The 21,043-nt window shown below is 38.5% G+C and overlaps 1 protein-coding gene across 2 annotated transcripts in view; it reads right to left on the reverse strand.

The window, feature by feature from the left end:
• The window catches only part of PELI2 (pellino E3 ubiquitin protein ligase family member 2), a 187,437-nt gene that overhangs the window by 29,471 nt on the left and 136,923 nt on the right, over positions 1 to 21,043 (reverse strand). For both annotated transcript variants that reach the window (XM_077122548.1, XM_077122549.1), the window contains one exon: positions 1,512 to 1,613. In XM_077122548.1, the coding sequence (XP_076978663.1) occupies positions 1,512 to 1,613 (102 nt within the window). The remainder of the gene's footprint in view (positions 1 to 1,511; positions 1,614 to 21,043) is intronic.

The raw sequence follows: 21,043 nt of genomic DNA on the forward strand, positions 1-21,043 counted from the left end.
GGAGAATTAGTGGGTCACAGTCTAATTGTTTAAACCATTGGTGATGTTGCAATTCTGCCTTGTAGAAATGCCACACCAATTCGTGTCTCATCAATAATAACCAATTCCATACAGTGCTTTATAACACAATATTATTCAATATTATCCAATTAACACATAACAAAGAATATTTTATTATGGTATTTTTTTGTATTCGTATATTATGCACTTATTGGCCAACCCCAAATTTCTTCCTTTCTTTCTTTTTTTTTTTTTTTTTTCAGAATTACACATTTTGTTTTTTGTCCATTTTTCCAGTGTGGGAAAAATGATTGGTATATTCCTTTTGTCTGCTAGATTTGTAACCTATATATTTCCCTAGTTTGCCTTCTTATTTTTTGACACAAAGAAGCTAGAATGTGTCAAGTAAACTCTATTAACAGTTTATTACACAAGATTTCTTTATTTGCTGATATGTTTCATCCTTCCCCACCCCAAGAATAAAAACTCACCTACATTTTGCTCTAGGACTTGTGTCCCTTCATTTTCACATTTAAATCTTTACTTTCTTAGCACTTATTTTGGCATAGGCATGTTAGTATAGGTTAATATTTTTTGACATTTGTATCAGTGTCATTTATTTAGTATTTCATGGAAATGAAAAGCTTTATCTATTTCCAAGCTGTGTTTGCTTTCTTCCTGTATTAGTTTTTTTTTTCACATGGGCAGCACCAGGAATTGAACCCGGGGCTCCAGCATGGCAGGCAAGAACTCTGCCTGCTGAGCCACCGTGGCCTGCCCCTTGTATTAATTTTAATTTTACTTTTCTGCTGTTTTAAAGTTAAAAATCTTGGATACATCTATAAATTATCTTCTTGTTTTTTCAAAAAGTCATTAATCGATGATTTTTAGAATTATTTCCTTTCTTCTTTGTTTTGATGCATTTCTGGACTTTCTAGTTTATACCACTAAAACTATCCTTAAATTTGCTCTGCACTTTCTTAATGACTGTCATGTTTTAAAAATAACTTTTTCAGTAAATTAGTTTTTTGATTTTCATTCATTCATTCAATTTTTTTTTAATAATGAAAGCACTTAAGGCTATATAGTTTCTCCTCAGTCTGACACCAGTGACATGTCATGAATTCTGCTATATAATGTTCTCATATTTATTGGTGAGAAGGCCTATAATTGTGGTTTTGATGTCCTCGTAGATCCGAGTGCTATTTAGGAAGCATTTTGAACATGTTGGCTTCTTAAGTGGTTGGGTTTTAACATTTTTATTCTTGTTATTAATCTCTATTATTCATGCACTGAGCTCTGAGAATGCAGCCTTAACAATTTCTTTTTGCAATTTTAGAATTGCTTTTTCTTAGTCTTTCAAAAACCAAATAAAAACAGTTTTTATAATATCCTCATCTCTTTCCTCCCGGACATCATCCATCACTATTGACTTGGAAGTTGATTACATATTTAAACATAAAACTGAGGGGAAAACGTGTTAAAATTTCCGTTTGAAAAAATGACGTTACCTGAAACATATCTGTATCTTTATCATGCGTGTACTCGACCACCACAGTCTGGTTTCTTGACAGAGTGTAGGATATACTGTGCTGACCTTTGCAGCTGATAGCCTAATAATGAAATAAAAAACATTTAAGAATTCATTAGAATTCCATTTCCACAACTTATCACAATTCTGGTTGTAGTTAAAAGTCATCGCTCTACCAGCCAAAAGCAACCCAAGCCAGCACTGTTCTAACAATGCTGTGTGCCCTGAACCGCAAAGAGCCAATATTCACAATTTTGGATTGTAAATATATTGCCAATATATTCTAAGTGGATGGTATTTTATTAAAATCAAAATTAATTTACTAGTTTGTAAGACTTCTTTATATCTCCCCCCAAACCATATACTTTGGCCGTATTACCTTAATTCAGTCATCTCATTTTTAGACCAATATAGTGCTTTACTGAAAATTGTAAAGTTTATTTTATATTACAGTAGGTAAGCCAATAACATTTCAGTACAGTATTTTTCCTGGGTGGTAAAGATTTTAGTAAAAATACTGAGAGAGGAATTATTTTCAATTGATCATTTTTACATACTTTATTCGTAAGAAAATAATTATAATTCAAATCAGTGAGATTAAACATTCTGCATATTTTAATCAACAAATAACCACAATAAAAATGATCGGAAATCTGTAAAAGTTTTATAAGGATTTCTAAATAGTAATAATAATAATAATGAAATATTTTAGCCAGTGATAATCATACCTGCACTCGGTTCTACATCTTATTTAAATTTTGTATGCAGACGTTGTATAACCCAGCTATTTACCAAATTAATTAACTAAGGTGGACATTTTTCTTACTTCCTCCATAATGATGTATTTGATCCCAGCTTAATTTGTAGTCACATATTTTTAATGCTTCAAAATTAACAAAGATGTTGGTTTAAGCTGCACTCCAATCTATTTCAATTACATTTTAACCTTTTTGTTATAACCCAATTTATCTTCATTTCCATTCTTTTACACTAAGCACAAGGAATAAAATTTTAATAGACTTTATATTAAATATTTATTGAATGACAACACTGCTATGAAGACCAAGAAAGTATTTATAAGTAGCTGGGCATATGCAGCATGTTAATAAAAATGTACTCTGAACCTTTATATTTGACTAATATAATTGCATAGAGCAACAAACAGTACAACATTCCAAATCAACTCTGAAGTTAGCCTGGTTAATCTCATGGTTATTTAATAATCTGCCCCGAGGATCTTCAGGATTGAAATGTTTTATTATGCATGCTTCACTGCGATAAATGTAAGTATTAGAAATAATACTTTGTATCTCTAACATGGTTAGGCATAAAAATTACTTCTTAAACTACTCAACTCCATAAATTGCAATCCCAGATTTCCATGGGGTCAAGTCAGATAAATTCAAAGGCATTGGTATATAAATGCCATATCTTTCACTCTCTCTTTTTTTTTTTGCATGGGCAGGCACCAGGAATCGAACCCAGGTCTCCAGCATGACAGGTGAGAACTCTGCCTGCTGAGCCACCGTGGCCCACCCTAAATGCCATTTCTTGAAAGCCGAATTTATAGAGAACTATTCCCAGTTTAAGATAGGGTGTTTATTTTGCAGTTGTGACAAACCCACTTAGGAAAAATAATTCTGTTAAACTTAACTTACAAAACATTAATCAGGGAATAGTTATTTACGTAAGTAACTTATTACAGGGTACCTTAAAAACTGCCTATTCTATTTAAAAGTGATTCAGTTTACAAATATATCAGCTTTAACATATCTTTCTTACACACATATTACATAGAATGAGAATGCCTGTAGTTTGCCAACTATCTGCAAAACCAAACTATCTGCATTAACGTGCGCCAACACAGAATTACCTTTTAAAGAGTAACACGTCTCTCCTTTTTAAATAGACGGTTTCTCAAACTTCCACCAAAGTGGCCTTACCTGGATGAGAGTTTCCTGAACTCATGCCTGGGAGAATATTTAATTAAGCTTTAATTAATTTCATGCTTAATATATTTGACCTTAAAGTTATCAGAATTCTGTATTCTACTCGACAAAATGGCTTTAAACACTTCTTCCAAATCTGCTGGGAAACCCAGGCCCCAGGAACTCACCTGCCTTTGCCCTGAGACCTAGCACCACCCTGGACCCAGCGCCCCAGCAACACTCCCACACCACGTCGATAAAGCACCAGACACAATGATTCTACAGGCCCTGAGATGCTCCTTGACCCAGTGCTTCCAAGTTGTGGTAGTCTAAAAATATTGTTGTGACCCAAACTATAAGCTTATGTAACACACGGATAGGGATATTTATAGGGAAATCCTTGTAACACCTTGTAACACCCATGGCAAAGAGGGGGAGGGCACAAAGACTTATGGGTGGGCCCTGACCTGTCCAATCCCCAAAGCAAGGAAGAAGTGCTGATGCTCTGAGGTCATAAATGTCTGACCCAGGACACTTTGAATGCTGAAACCATTTTAAGAAAATTTATCATTTCAGACATCTGTCAGTTTTTAATGCTGCTAAATGTGAAAAGTCAGGGTTGGGAAAGGTGAATACTTTCGGGATAGGAAAACACTTTATGGAGCCTTTTGGGTTAAGTAAGAAAGTACTAGCCATGGGCTAAGTTTTGGAAGATTTCAGACAAGGAAGAGGGAAGAGAGATTCTGCAGGGAGAGACAAGTCCCAAGAAGGTTACGAGTGGCTCTGGGCCAGCCCATATTGCACTCTCCTGCAGGAGGGGTGGCTGAGCTTTGGAATCACCTGTGAAAGCCTGAGTCACTTCCAGCAGTGATTTCCCTCTTTCACACTAAGCCAGGTAGGGAGTAGTGGTGACCCATAGGGAGGTCAAAGCATGGTGACCAGCTGGCCCAGGAAGACAATTCACGTCAGGAATGAGAGGTGAAGCAAAAGGCAGCAAGCCAAAACCTGGACACCCAAAGCCACCGCTGGAATCCTCAGAAATGGAGAGGGGGAAGGAATTCCCTGGATTCCACAAACTAGGGCTCACATCACCTTGCCTGCAAGTATTCAAGTCTAGGGGGCAGTGGTGGTGGGGCAGGGAATCAAGGGGAGAGTTTAAGCTTGAGATTAATTTTTGCTTTCTTTGTTGTGTCTTAAAGAGAAGACTGCTAATGCGTAACACGACGATATCAATATGAGATGATATCAATTTTCAACAATAGTTTTTCAACATTTAAAATAAGATGTTCAGAAATACAACTTCTAGGAAATTCCAGATTCATTGACTTAAGTCAGTCATTTCAGGTATTTTGGAAATAACATATCCACAAGGCATCAAGTTGTTTGAAATTACTTTCTGAAATATCAGAAAATAGAGTAAGGGAGGACCTTCCCTTGGCATTCACTAGTATTTATCTTAAGCACAATCATTGTAACATAATGCCCTGATTTTACAACTGACTCAAATTTGGAAATAAGCCCTTGAGATGAGTAAAAGAAACTATTCCAACCAGACTGTCCAGTAGACAATACTGATTCCCTAAATTTGCTTTGCTTGTAAGACACTGCAAATCCTGCTATCCTGACTCTGTGAGCACCTCTGGACTTATTTTTTCTTACTTCTCAGCTCCGCATACATTCATTCATTCATGAATGCAAGAAGATATTTAGCTCTTCTTTCCTTGGGTCTTCCTTTTCCTCCTCTACTTAGCAAAGGTTCCAACAGTGGCACTCTCAGCTCAAATAAATGTTTTGAGTCTATAAAAGCCACTTTTAGTAAAGCATGATTTTTTTTCAGGCTAAAAACATACACTTAGAGAATTACAGTTACACAGAATAAAGGATTCCAACTTTGTCCAGTTTAAGAAGTTAAGCCTTTACTTTGCAATCCCAGATATTCAAACCAGGCCCTCTCTGAGCCAGGTCATTTTCTCCTTAGCTGAGAAGCTGATTTTCTTACTTCTATCCTACTTTTTTTTACAGGTTCAGTTTAGCTCAGCCATTCTCTGCCTTCTGGTTCAGATTAAACTAAATGTAGGGAAGTTCTCTGATTCTCCAGACTCCAAAACAAATATGGTTTATAGTTTACAGAATTTTCTTCTTCTTAAACACCCACATGTACAACCATAAAGGCGCTCATATAAACATATAATATACAGTTATACCCAAAAAGGCAATCCTACAACATGCATAATCAGGATCCATGTCTTTATGACAGTCAAAGAGCTTTCATTTAAATTTTAAAAGTAAAGGGAAGTAATTAAATCTTTCATTTGTTAGGAAGCAGTAGAGGCAAGCTTTCAATCACAAAGGAAAAAAAAACCCACTGGGAAACTTACCAGCTTCTAGAAAATGCTAATTTATTATAGCTATGATTTAACCCTTTTAATTGAATTTCTATAAGTTGCTAAGTGAGCCCTATCAACTATTTAGGAAGAGAAAACGGAATTTATCATTGTGGTAGACATGGTTGAGTGCCTGCAATGCCCTTCTCCCTCTGAGCTGGCTTCCCATGAAAAACCCTGACAAGGCCAATACCAGCTTTCCCTTTCTCCTCTTAATTTAGCACATGGACGTGTAACCCAATCCTGGCCAATGGGATTTAGGAGAAATCTGCTGTAGGGAGAAACAGGGAGAGACTCCTTCCTCCCCCGTCACAAAAAAAGGGGGCTGGAACCAGACGGATGAGAAGAAGGTCAAAAGACTCTCAGGGAAGCTGACTGAGAACCCGGCTTCTCTGAGCTGCTGATTCAAACCTGGAACTCCCTGCCTCCAGATGCCTTCCATGAGGAAAATGAGGGTTCGAGGCTGCTTTTGGTTAGGTACCCTGTTACTCAGAGTCTAAAACATCCCTACTGTTTGGCCCACACTTTCTCTCCTCCTGGGTTTCCTACGTCACTGAATGGCACATATTCCCAGCCACTCCTTGTAAGCTTCGAGTCCTTTCTGAACCCTCTCTCACCACTGCTGTCCCAACACAGTCAGGGTTATTACCCTCATAAGTAATCTGATAGCGAGTCAAAGCTAGGCTCACTGATTTCACTGTACAAATGCAAAAAAGCAGATACGAAGCCCAAGAAACAACACCTAACATTTCACTTTTTCTCCTCAAATATAAACTGGGGTTGGGCAACCAGTACTTACAAAACAGATTCGTCCACCAAAGGAGTTCTGGAATCAGCTCCTTTGTAGCCCATAACAGTCTGCTTTGGAGATTATTAAGTGGAATCCAATTCCCCTTCATTTGACTTAAGAGTATGCAGTGGACGTGACATGACTTCCAATGCAAGATGAGAAGAAGCCCTTGTAGCCTTGCGGTTTCTACTTGCTTCCCTGGTAATACCCACTCTGACTTGACACTGGAAGCCTGGCTTCCCCGAGCCACCATGCTACAAAAAACCCAAGCCACGTGGAGAGGCCCTAGGGGATAAGATGCCTTGTGGGGACAAGAAGCCCAAGGGGTGGCACAACGCAGATTTGTAAGGGAAGGAGCAAGCCTGGAAGTGGATGCTCCAGTTCCAACTGCTCGGGCATTCACTGTGTAGATCCGGGATGAACTGCCCAGGAAGGGCTCAGCTGGGCAGTTTTGGGGTAGGTGGCTACACAGCAAAAGACAACTAGAGAATTCTGCCACTGAGGCACTGTGGCCTGCCCGCAAAAGACAACTAGAGCAATCAGTTTTCAAGGCTTGTTGATTCCAGAGCATTTTTTCTATTTTATGTGACTTATTGTATAAGAGATTATGGTTATTTGTGCATGCACTTTACCTATACCTACGGCCACGAGAGGTGGTGCAGTGCCTTCACAAAGAGCAGGGGCTGTGTTTTAATAGAAATTTAAAGTGTTCCTGAATGCATGCTAAGAGGTTGTCTCTGGTTACAGCAAATATTCTCAATGTGATTATCTTCGCTTGTCAATGACTGAGAAGACAATTTCTCATTAATATTTAAAATGAATATTTGCAGACTAATAGATTCAAGGAATTTTTAAACTGTTCAAAGCATCCTCAGAGGAGGCAAAAGCCACCAAGTGTGTCACACGGACATTTTTTAGTCCTTACACAACTGGAGCAGGAATAGAGGGGATCACAGGAAGGCAAGAGAAGAAAATAACTAGCTATGTTAGAAGTTATGAAGCCAAACTATGGCAAACCACATGTGTTACATATACCAATAAGCATGACTTACTAGAGTCTCCTCATCAGAAATGGAGTGCAATACTTGTGGGGGGTATTGTGTGTGTGTGGGGGGGGTATGAGAATCTGAATTTCAGATTCAGAAATGGATTTCTTTTTTCTTCAAGCTTATACCTACTTTTCTATTACTGTATCTTTCCTAAACCCAAACAACTCAGAAGAGTTTAATAAGCCTTGTCTGAATGTCCTGAGGAAGCCAACTATTTTAGACCTGTAGTTGCTGCTTCTGGGCCACAAAGGAGCCCAAACTAAATCAAATGACTGCATTTGTGGAAGCAGCAGTACCCTGTATCATTCTCTCCATTGGTAGATGCAACCAGTGTTTTTTTACTTCTCCAAAGAGAGGGCTAGAGACCTAGTGTGGCTTATAAACATGAAGGAATCTTTTTCAGATAAATCCCACATTGGCACAGAGCTGCTATGAAGTGTCACATACATTACTTTATCATCTCATTTTTAAAAGTTGAAATGTTTCATAACCATTTTAAGATATGGTCAGCTTTGCACCATGTACCTAAATGCAGTGGTACTCTAAGATACTCTGTACTGCCCACCTCCTTCAGTTCCCAACAAAAGAGCACAGGAGGCTGGTTGTGTCCCACGGCTGAGCCCTCTGTCCTCACTCTGCCATGCCCACAGCATCTGTTCTTTAGGAAGAAGCTACAGATGCTGTGACAGCCCACCTGATGGACACAGTCCTAAGAAATGTCCTGTGCACTCTACTTAGGTTGTGAGTGATCTCTTTGTCTTCTGGGTTCCAAAAAGTGTAATATAAGCTTGTGCTGTCAATATGAGATTTAAATGATGTTGACAACTCAGCACTCTTTCAGAAGGCACGGTTGTAAATAAGGGGTCCCTACCAATTATTCTCCACATTTTAGGCAAGATTGTTTTCAGCCGCCGTAACTGTTACTTCTGATTTTTAATTTAATGTTTCAACCCATTATACAATTTAAACAAGTAGCCAGACAAAATGATTTCTGCAGAAAGGACCTGATGAAATTGGAAAAATAACTATACTGACCTCTCACAGCCATTCTGGCTACTAAATAAAAGCATTCTGTGACAGACTATTTGCTGAAGAACCAACATTTTAATTAGCATGGGAAAACATATAATGGAATCTATTATGGGGTAGGTCTGAATGAGCTTGCTGTGATCTGTGCAACATCCTGCAAATGGCTGCTTAGTGATGTTGGCATCCCAACTGCTGTACACATTGTGATGCTGGAGCAGTGGACGGGGGTACTAAGGGTTAGGCAAGGTATTCATAGGGCATATAATAGCTGCTCAATGAAATCACTGTCAGGCATCTATAACTGCACGGCCCCACAGTAAAACCACTGATAATTCAATACATGAACAACGGACAGAAGAGAGACAATGGCCATTCAAATTGGCTCTCTCATATGATTGACTAGTTTATTCTGCTGAGCTACATGGACTATGAGAAAGGAGAATAAGACCACAAGTGGACACTGGAGAGTCCACTTGGCCAATGGATTTTGATACTGGGAAAACAATACATAGGACCAGGTTTGAATCCTTTTCAGATACTCACCCACTACAATAAAGTCATGTAACCTCACAGATTCTCACCGTTGTTAACTTTGTAAATCTTCAACTAGGAGAGTCAAAGTGAGACTCACTGAATTCACTGTATTCAAAGCAGTGAGTACAATGCATAACATGACATTCTCTTTCCTTAAATACAAAGTACTTGGGGGGGGGGGTAACTTGGATTTATCATACTGCTTCTTACCCAAGGGGTTTACCATCAGCTCCTCCTAGTCTATAACATATGCTTTGGGGATTACTATTCCATTTGGCTTTAAATACATGCTAGATATTGACTGTATTAATTAGAGATAACCCTGCATGACAAACATGTTTTTCCAGAACTAATGACTTTTATGTCAGGCTGACAAGTATAATTAGGCAATAAATCCTCAATCAGTCTGTTGGAAATTGCTACAGGGAAGATGAGGTCTCTGCCATCCTTGTCAATTGATGTCTAAAATATGTATGAGTGCTATTTCCAATGAGAAGAGGTGGCTCAAGGAATTCAGAATTCACTCTGCATGAACACCCTCTTTCAAATATTCTATCTTTCCAAGGAGTCATATTTCTAAAAAGTACCTGAACCATGGCTACTCTGAGACAGTCACAAAGTGCTTACTTGGATTTCATAACAATCAACGGCACTTCACAGCAAATCAAAATGACAAGTGTATTTGGTAGAGGCAATGGCTTTGAACTTGGCATTGGGCCACTCCTGCTCCGGTCTGGGATCAGCTCACTCCCTGTGCCAGTCAACAAACATTGGCAGAGAACCTACTGCATGCATAGTGCTTGGACAGGGGCTGAGCCAGACGCGGGAGATCGGTCGAGCAAACACAGATGCCAGAGAGGGAAAGAACATTTGAGGAAGAACATGTTTCTAATTTGGGGTCATTTCTAATTACGATGAAGCTGGACTTGATAGACCAAGTCATAAGAGATCACCTGGCCCCAATAATGTCAGGGCTGCAGGTGGAGAGGGCAAGGCCATGCTTGTGCTGCAAAGACCTGTCCCCAAGAATTCTCCCACTTAGCCTTCAATTCAAACAGTATATTGTGTGATGAATAGTACAGATTGGGCTGGGTTTGAATTCCTTCCCCACCATCTTCTGGCTGGGGGACTCTGGGCAAGTGTTATTATTTTAGCACTCTGAGCCTTGGTTCCATTATCTGGACAAGTTCTGGTCTCGTATCCCCAGGAAGGTCACGGCTGTCTGAGGTCAGAGACACTTCGCCACTCCTATGGTTTACCCAGTTAATCAGAGAGTACTGGACAAGAGAAAGCCAAGTTTACATGGACTGCTATCTTGTGCTTTAGAACCTGGGAAACTAACTGAACGTGTTATCTCCTTTTTTAGTCTCAACTATTTTGAAAAATAGGGGGAAGTGGAGTTTTCCCTCATAGGACTTCTGTGACGAGGACCCATATTTATACACATAAACTTGTCTGCATTACCGACCAGAGCATCATAAATGACTTTAAATTTCTAGCCCCTTTTGGTCTCGGCTTATAAAGAACAGACTCTAATGCAGACCCTGCAGACATTTCTCCAACACTAATGCTGCATGTCAGCTCCCAACAAAGCATGCGGGGTTGAGGAAAGGGCATAGTTCCTAAAGCTTCACAGCCCGGCAGTGCAAGGGAATGCTCGGGAATCTCACCCATCTCAGAACTGCTGGCCGCCCCAAGGTCTGGCCCCTCAAGCAAGGCCACATTTGTTTCCAGGTCACCTTGGTTTAAGTGTTGTACCAGACGAACAAGTTCTACAAAACAGCAGTGCATCTACTTTTGCACATTTTATGGTTCTCAACACAAGCAAGAAGGCGGATAGGGAGAAATTAAGAGGAGGCAGTATTCTTTTGAAATGCCAAGTGTTTCAGTGAAAATTAGAACAATGATGGAATTTCCCATTGCTACATACCTTAAGACAGAGAGTGAAAATCTAATTGTAGTCTCAAATAAGAAAAAGAGTTGGTAGACTTTGCAGGGAGACATTTAATTAGTCAACACATATTGCTTTAAAGGATGTGTGAGGATCTGTCTGCTGTGACATCTTATATTTACTACTATAAATATTTAAGTACTTGCATAATATAAACTGTTTCCCACTGTGGCGAAAGGAAACAAAGGTAATTCAAAGTAGGACTTCTAATAAATGTGAATCAGAAACAAAAGCAAAGTATCCTGCAAATGACTAAGTTGAGAAAATAAAATTCATTGTTCAACAATTCTGTTTACAGATTTTAATAATGCATATACTGTGCAAAACAAGGTATTCCTTAACTGTTTCTAAAGAGCACCGGAGAAAAAAAATACACAGACATCCACCATAAATTGTGTGTTCCAGTGAATCAGTAGCAAAAGCAAGCCCTAATTTGTTGCCATGAGCAGGCAAGCTTCCAGATACTATAAATTGAATCTGACATAAATTGATTTTATACTAAGATACTCAAAGACCTGCCATATAATTATTTTAATATGTAGGTCAGTTTATCTGCTGTCAAAGGCATCCCTTGAGCAATGAAGAATAAAAGAATTGAAATTTACCCATACCTGAAATAAAACAAAATACAGAACTCAATTGATTATTTATAGTAATGGCAGCAAGAAAGTCCTCATTTAAAAGATGCTGGGGGTGGGGTGGGGACAGGGATGTTTTCAATTTTTTTCCTCATTTTATTTGGATTTTTTTTTTTAACTTGGCCTAGATTTAAGATTTGTCCATCTGCTAAAGAATCTCATTTTCTCCATGGAGAACAACCAGTTCAATAAGCCCACATCCTGGTTTCATAGAAACATGAAAATATTTACTCTCAAAAAGCAACATTTGTCTTGGCAGTTATTATTTTCAAGATGTTGAACCTACAGAATCACGCAAACTACAACTCTACTATTCAAGATTTTGAGTAAGACAATGGACATTTTCCCTTGGAAGTACAAGGCAATTAGTTCTTAACATGCCTACCTGCAAGCACACCACGTCATTCGTACATGATTCTAGTAAAGATTGAATGTTATTCCTTTAGCCCATTAAACTGAACTTTTAAAAGCCCCTTGTAATCTGAATGTCCTTGAGTCATCTTCTGAATCTATTTCCTAACCTGTAAAGTACAACTACCTTGATGAGTGGTTTAAAAACTCAGGTGATCTTTCTAAAGTACCCACAGTATAGTACCCAGCACATAATAATTACTGCTGTTAGTGGTTTTTACTACTATTACATTCATAATCTCTACCAGATAATTTAAAACTTAATTTTAGAGTACCCTCTAGGTTCTTGCTTGTCTGTCAGTGAAAGAATATTTTAAATAAGGTGATACATGTACAAAGCACCAAATGTTAGCAACGGAGAGCACGTTCTTTCCAATTCCAGTGCTCCATCACAGAGAGAGCCACATTACCCGTGTCTTCTGTATCAGTCCACAGAAAAATCTCTGCATGGACTGGCCTGGTATATGTATAAGAAATAACAGCATACTACACACATGGCTTTGTCCACTGCTTCTCTCACTTAATATAATAATTTGTAGAATGGTCTATATCAGGTAGCTCATTTTTGATGTAGGGACGTAACCTGATTTACTTAAATTTCGTTCTCATGGACATAAAAAATTTTTTAAAAATTTTACAAGCAATGCTGCAATAAATATCCGTGTATTAATTCTGCATATAGGGGGATATATTTGTAGGATAAATTCCTAGAATGAAATTGATAGATTAAATGGTTTGTACACTTTTAATTTTTAAAGTTAATGGCAAGCTACTTTCCATAGAAGTTATACCAATTTACATTCTCACCTGAACTATGTGACAGTGTTTTCCCCCATACCCTTACCAACACAGGGAGTGATTAAATGTCATGTTCTCTATCACCTGACAGGTGAAAATGCTATCTCATTGTGCTTTTAGCTGTCACTTTGATTTTTAGAATGAGACTGAGCATGTTTAAAAATGCTTAAAATATATTTCCTTTTCTTTACAATGAACTATTTATTTCCTTTGCCCATTACTCTTTTGGGTTGTTGTTCTTTTTCTTATTTATTTGCAGGCACTCTTTATATATTAAAGAGGTTACCCCATTGTCTGTGAAATGAATTGCAAATTCTACCACTCATTTGCATTTTCACTTTACTTAAGGTGTTTTGTTGCCATGCAGATTTTTTAGATGTTTATACAGCTACACGTATCAGTATTTCTTTTATGATTTCTGGATTTTATCTCATAACTGAAAGGCCTTCCTCACTCCTTGATTTAGTAAAGAGTTTTTCCACTTTGGTGTATTTATGGTTTTACATTTTATGTTTAAATATATTACTTGAACATTTGTGTGAACAGTCATGGTGCTTGTACAAAAAGTATTGTCTCTGTTTTTAGTTTGTTTTTACTTTTCCTTATATTTCTAGTTCTTTTTCTTTAAATGAGGTTGAGGCAATGTTATTTCACATATAATACTCATTAATGTTAGATCTTCATTGGGTTGCATCCCCTTTCATTAAACAGAGCTTTTCTTTGACTTGTTTAAGCCTTTTTTTTTTTTTAACTCTGAATTCAATCTTCTTTTATATCAGGACTGCAACCCCTGCTTTCTTTGGTTTGTTTGCACTCCATTGGTATGCTCTTCTCCATAATTTTACCCTCAATATAACTCACTTTTTGTTTTAGATGTGTCCTATATATGCCCTATAGTTGTATTTTCCTATATGATCCAATTCTTTGAAAAGTAAGTCTTGAACATTCACATTTATTGGCATGACAGATACAAGATATATCTACACTTTTTATTTCTATAATCTTTTTAAAAATCAGCTTTGGTGAGATATAGCCAAAACATAAGAAAGTGCATTTACTTAAAAATGTACAATACGATACATTTTGACATATGCATACACCTGAACCCATCTTTTATACTCAAACTATACAAAAAATATCCATAACCTTAAGTTTCCTTTTCTTGCCCTTTTGTAATTCATCCCTCCCTTCCAACCCATTCCCTATAGCCAGGCAATCACTGATTTTCTTTGTGCTACTATAGACGAGTTCATATTTCCTAGAATTTTATATAAATGGAATCTTATGTACTCTTTTTGTCTGGCTTCTTTTGCACATCATCCTTATTTTGAGATCCATCCATGTTGTGTGTACCAGTAGGTGATTATTTTTAATTGCTGGGTAGAATTACATTGTATGGATACATCACAATTTATTTATTCACCTATTAATGGACACTGGGTTATTTTCAGTTTTTGGTAGAACAACAACAAAAAAAGCTGCTCTAGATTTCACATACAAAAACATGTGCTTGTATGGACACAATGTTTTCATTTCTGTTGGTGTTTCAGCTTCAGGACTGCTAAAATAAACACCATAACAATGGGCTGGTTTAACAATATGAATTTATTGGTTCACAGTTTCAAAGGCTATAAGGCTTGCACTCTCAGAGTCCGTATCTTCTGGCTCGCCAGCAGACAGGAAATCCTTGGCTTTTCTGTCACATGGCAATGCACATGGTAGCATCTTTTCCTTTCTCTTCTGGGTTCCATTGACTTCCTCCAGTTTCTAACTGCTTCCTATGACTTCTCTTTCTGTGTCCGATTTCCTTTGCTTGTAAGGACCTCAGCCACACCTGATTAAGGTTTGAGCATACCTTAATGAATAATAACTTCGAAGGTCTTATTTATGTATGGGTTCACACAATAGGACCAGGGGTCAGGATGCGAACATGCCTTTTGTGGGGGGACATGATTCAACTTCAATAGTCGGGTAAATGTCTAGCGTAGAATAGCTGAACACTCAACATTTTAAGAAACCGCACATTGTTTTCCCAGTTGGTTTACCATTTTGCATCAGCAGTGAATATGCATTCCAGGTGGTACACATTCTGCCAATCCTCGGTACTGCTAGTCTTTTTAATATTAGCTATTTCACGGATGCGCAGTAATTCCTCGGTTGTGCTTTTAATTTGTGTTTCCCTAATGACTGATGAATTAAGAATCTTTTCATTGCCAAATCGGCCGGGTGTATATCTCCTTCGATGAAGTGTCCAAATCTTCTCATTTCTACAAAAAATGGGTTGTTTATTTTCTTATTATTGAATTTTGTGATATATATTCTGATTCCAAATCCTTTATCAGATATACGATATGCAAATATTTTCTCCCAGGCACTGGCTTGTCTTTTCATTCTCTGAGTAGTGTTTTTCGAAGAGCAGATGATCTTAAATTTTGATGACATGCAATTTATCAATCTGTTGTTTTATGGATCATGCTTTTGGCTTGGTATTTAAGAAATCTTTGCCTGACCCAAAGTCACAAAGACTTTTCCATTTTTTAAATAGAAGTTTTATATTTAGGTCCATGATCCATTTTGAGCTAATTTTTGTACATGGTGAAACATACGGATCAAAGCATATGGTATCCAAATGGTCTAGCACTAACTGTTTAAAAGGCTATCTTTCTGAATTGAATTCATTTGCACCTTTGTCAAAAATCAGACAGCCATATATGTGTGGGTCTATTTCTGGACTCTCTATTCTGCTGATCTATTCATTTGTCTTTACGCCAATGGACACTGTCTTTACAAAAGTACTGAAGTCATACTGAGCCCTCTGAGTCAGGTCTCCTTTCTTTTCTTTCTTTTTTTTTTTTTTAACATGGGCAGGCACCGGAAATCGAACCCGGGTCCTCGGGCTTGGCAGGCAAGCATTCTTACCTGCTGAGCCACTGTGGCCCGCCCAGGTCTCTTTTCTAAAAGTTGTCTTGGCCATTCTAGGTTACTTATATTCTTATATTCTCAAATAAACCTTAGAATCAGCTTATCAGTTTCCACAAAAAAGCCTACTGGAACTTAAATTGGGATTGTGCTGAATTTACATATCCATGTGGGGAGAACTGACAGCAGTATTGAGCCTTTTGATCCATAAACACGGTATACCTCTCTACTTATTTAGGTCTTTAATTTTTCTCAGCAATGTTTTACAGTTTTCAATTCACTGGTCTTACACAGCTTTTGTAAGATTTATCCCTAAGCATTTCATATTTTCGATGCTATTTTAAATGGCATTTTCTTTTATTTCAATTTCTGGCTTCAAATGCATTTTAAAAAATCTTCCATGTTATAATCTGTGCTTACTCTGTGCTTACTTTGCCTTATCTTTTTTTTTTTTCACACGGGCAGGTATCCAGACTCGAACCCGGGTCTCCGGCATGGCAGGCGAGAATTCTGCCACTGAGCCTCTGTCGCATCACCCACTTTGCCCTAGCTTTTAATACGATTACTCCAAAGGTTTTGTATTTATATTCTGTGGTTACTTGTATATACACAACTGTAAAAATATGGTCACACCCACTGACTCTAATAAAAGCAATGATGAATGAAAGTATTTTCAATTTCTACCATTCTCCATCCACGTTTAATTGATTTCATAATATTTATTGCAATTTTTTTTAACTTTTAAACATGTTTAAAATGATTTTTTTCCCTCCTATCTGTAAAATCGGAGAATATTAGCATGTATACACCACTGCTCATCTTTTTACCTCCCTTCTTTTTCCACCATTTATTAGTTCTGTTATTTCCATATTGCCGAATTTATAACATTTACGTTCTACTCTGAAGCAATCACTTGAATTAAATCCAGTGCTTAGCTGCCAGTCCCTTTGCCATATGCTCTCCGTTCACCTCTTCTTTGGCTCAAGTTTGTCTTCTGGTAGTTTCTTCAATAAGGGCTAATGAAAATCCTGAGTCATGACTTCTTGCATGTTCACTAAATGTTTGTTTGTTTGCGGTGTACTTAAAAGAATTTGGGGGTAAGGAAAGAAATCTTGGGTTGCTAATTATGAAATCTTTAAGTGAACAAATCAGAGGACCTAACACAGTGGAGAACCTTTTGAGCAATCTCAGATATAACAGATAACTGAAAAAGAAAAAAGAAGGATTAAACAGATCATACAAAAAAATGACTTCTTCTGTGGATATTCTATATCAAACTTCTACATTCTGGCTATCTTTGGTGAGGTTGTGATCCAAAACACTCAAGGAAATGATATTTTGACAGAAGACGATGAGGCCACAATGACAGACTGGGACATACCTTATCTGTGGAAAAAAGATCAGGCCTAAGACAATTAGTCTGAGGCTCAATCCTTACACCACTAATTGCGAATCCTTGGGCATGTTAGCAAAACCTCACAAATTGGGTAAAAGCAGATTTTATATTGCAAGAACACATTCTATCTATGGTGAATAATTATCTTTATTATCCCCTTCCTTGAGAAATTTAAGGGCTGAAAGGCAGGAGTACAGGGTAAAGGACACCTCAGAGGAAATAATCTGACACGAAAAATCTGTAGATAACCTTTTTGCACATAATAAAAAAATCAATAGGAAAGGTAAAATGGCTTAATAGTGAAAACACAGGGGATACAGATCTGATTTGGTTACTAAGTCAATAAGATTATTACTATTGATTAAAAGGTCTTTCCATGCAGTGAATAACAACACAATGTTTATTCCTTGGATGATGCTATGGAACGAACTACTAGAATTGCAGCTAAAAAGGACAAGGATCCATGCTGTATCATTATTCTTGTTATCTAGCTAAAGGAAGACAAATGGAAAGACAGCTTTGCTTTCAGACTCTGCCTGAAAACTTCTGCTTAGAATAAACCTGCTCAGCCTCTAAATGTTTTTGGAGACAGTATATAAATTCAACCAATAAATTAAATGTATTGCTAGTGGATGAAGCCTGTGTTGAATGGTCAACCCTCAACACATCACCTACCAAAACAACTTTCTAGAGTAAATCTACGTGACCAGAGCACACAAGCCTCATTTATGGTACAAAGAAAGTCAGCACTCTTCAACCAATATATTTATGTGGCAAATTTAATTAGATTAGCAATCTACATGTATAAATTCCTCTGCTTGGATACTTTACCTAAAAATAAGGACCTCTAGCTAAAAATATGACTGAGAATCATTTTGAAGATCATGTATTGCAGTTACCTATCAGAAACTCTTTCTAGCATTAAAGGAGGAGCAATAAGAAACACCAGAGGGAACCCAAACCAGGAAAGTAGGGCATCGTGCATGCCAAATTTCTGAGAATGAGTTACAAAAAAATAGAGGTAATCAATACTATCAGCTGGAGGAGAGAGACCAAGCGAGAGAAATGACGAGAAGCCAATGAATTTAGGTCCTTTATGGAATTACAGGACAGATATGAGACTGCATGTGGTTAGAAGGTATTAACACTAGTCGAAAGATATTTTATACTAGGTATAGAACTTAGTCTGTTGGTATAAATCAGAGAATCCTCCCAGAAATGCTTTCCCTGTCTCAAAAGCATTTAATAGGCATCAAGACTGTAATATTATAATAACATTCTTTCATCAATTGCAATAAATATACCACACTAATGCAAGGTGTTAATTAATGGCAGGTATATGGGAACTCTGTATTTTCTGCATAATCTTTTCTGTAAACCTGCAGAAACTTACTGTTCTAATTGTAAAAAAAAAATCTTACAGATGCATCTCCTCACAGGACTCAGAGCAGCTGATGGCCAACAGAAGGCGGCACAGCAGCGGGGTCGATGGGCACATTCCAATGGGGCACAGCAGGAAGGAGCACATTCCTCCCCCCCATCCTTCGATCTCCGCCCTCCGCGAATTCTCACAGAACTGAACACACAGACCACAGATTCTGTCACCCACATGTGGCCAAAAGGCTTTTTATTTTAATTTTATTTATTTTTTGGGTGCATGGTCCGGGAATCGAACCTGGGTCTCCCGCAGGGAAGGCAGGCATTCTACCACTGAACCACCCGTGCACCCTTGCAGAGTTTTTGTTTGTGTGTTTTGGCACAGGGAGGCTCTGGGAATCGAACCCAGGTCTCCAGCATGGCAGGCAAGAACTCTGCCACTGAGCCACCACTGCACCACCTCCAAAATGCTTTTTAACTCTTGGTGTGTGCCCAGGTATTGTCTCCTCAAGGAGACGTTTGCCCTTTACTTTCTTACAGACAGGGATGGAGCCCCTGCTTTGAGCCTCGTCCCATGCTCAGTACTGGGAACATGAAGACTAAGTTAGGCACGGTTCTTGTCCCCTAGTTACTCACATTTCACACAGGCTCCATAAATATTTGTTGATCTGAACAGACTGTGGCTTGGAAGAGTTGGCAAAGGATTCCAAGAGCAAGTGGCACTAAACTGATGTTCAAGGTATTAGGATTTAGACAGAGAGAAGGAGTGGGGTATCTCAGAGGAGGGGGGAGGGTGTCCATGGTGAATGAGACAGGACTTGTATAATAACAATAACTGGGAGGAGACAATTATGTAACACCTGTAAACTAAACTAAACAAAACAGAGGACAATTAACAGCCCAACAAATTCGTGCTTACTTTTCTTTCCTCCCACCCGCAAGGTGCCTGGCATATAGAGTTTAAAACTGTTTGAATTTTAGTGGACTTTAATTCCTGAGGCTTAGAATTTCCACTCACAAATTTCTGGAAAGTAACAGATACCCATATCACTCTTCTGAAACCAGTACATATTTCTGAGTACTAAATAATCCATCTCCCTGGCCATGTCATAGTTCTACAAGCCAGGGCTTAACTGATAAAGGTACTAAAACTTCAGTGTAAAAGGCCCACTAGAAGCACAAATAATTATCATATGCACAAATAATTATCCTACAGTAGTCCAGCCAAAAACTGGAGAGAAGACTGGGCACTTTGTTTTTTGATTGGCAGTTACCATATTTGTCAAGTATTGGCTCAGAGGAAAACTGACGTCCTCTTACAAAGTGGCGTGGTAAGCACAGTCAGCACGCTGACCTTCACCACTGTACCTCAAGAAACGTCTGTGGATTTCAAGCTTCAACTGTGTCTGGGAATAATAAGCAGCAGCAACAATACTCTTGCGTCTCCACTCTGAATCTAACCCCGTTAGAATCATTCCCCTGTCTCTGATTCTCTCAATTGGCTCCCCACTGTCACAGATTCCTGCTTAAATTCCTCAGCTTGGCATTCTGGCTTCACACAGCCCCTTCGGACCCATCTCCCAACATGTCCCAGCCACAACTTAGGCAGGATGGATAGAGAAGAGGGGAGGGGAAGTGACCCTAAACCCCATAACAAAAAGCTCCTTTTGGCACTCACCCACTTAGCCCCCACAACCCAGCCCATACGTCTAGCCCTCACCCATGTCGGCACCTGAAAAGAACCAATGACGAACTGGGGCTCATCAATCCCTTATTAGCATAGCCAGAGAGGGAAGGGCCCCTCCAAGTCCTTATAATGCAGGAATCCCGACCTCAAATTGCTTCTCCTCCTTTGGAGAATGCCTGCATTCTCTTTGGAGAATGAGAATACACTCATCTTCGAGCGTGTACCTTTGCTAAGTGTTAAAGTTTTGAGCTGTACACACTGGTGATTCTTTAGCTACACACACCGACTAGTTCTCAAGGTTTTTCCTGTGGCTGAGTCAAGAACCTATACAGTGTCAGCCCCTACTCGGGGTCTAGACTTCTCTGAGAATTCCTGTGGCTCTCCAGCATCCAGCTGAGAACTCCCAGGGCTCTTTGGAATTCAGCTTATTCAATTATTCTGCTGTACACAGTGACTAGTCCTGGAATTCTTCCCTGAGACTGAGTCAAGAACTCGCACGGCGCCAGCCCTTGGGTGACGTCTTGATTTATTTGAGAACTCCTAGGGTAGTCTGGCTTCACGATGATTTCCCTCTACTTTCCAAATCTTCCTGGTTCTTTCATGTCTCTCCACCTTGGCTCA

Source organism: Tamandua tetradactyla, chromosome 12, assembly GCF_023851605.1.
Source record: "Tamandua tetradactyla isolate mTamTet1 chromosome 12, mTamTet1.pri, whole genome shotgun sequence".
NCBI classification, from domain to species: domain Eukaryota; kingdom Metazoa; phylum Chordata; class Mammalia; order Pilosa; family Myrmecophagidae; genus Tamandua; species Tamandua tetradactyla.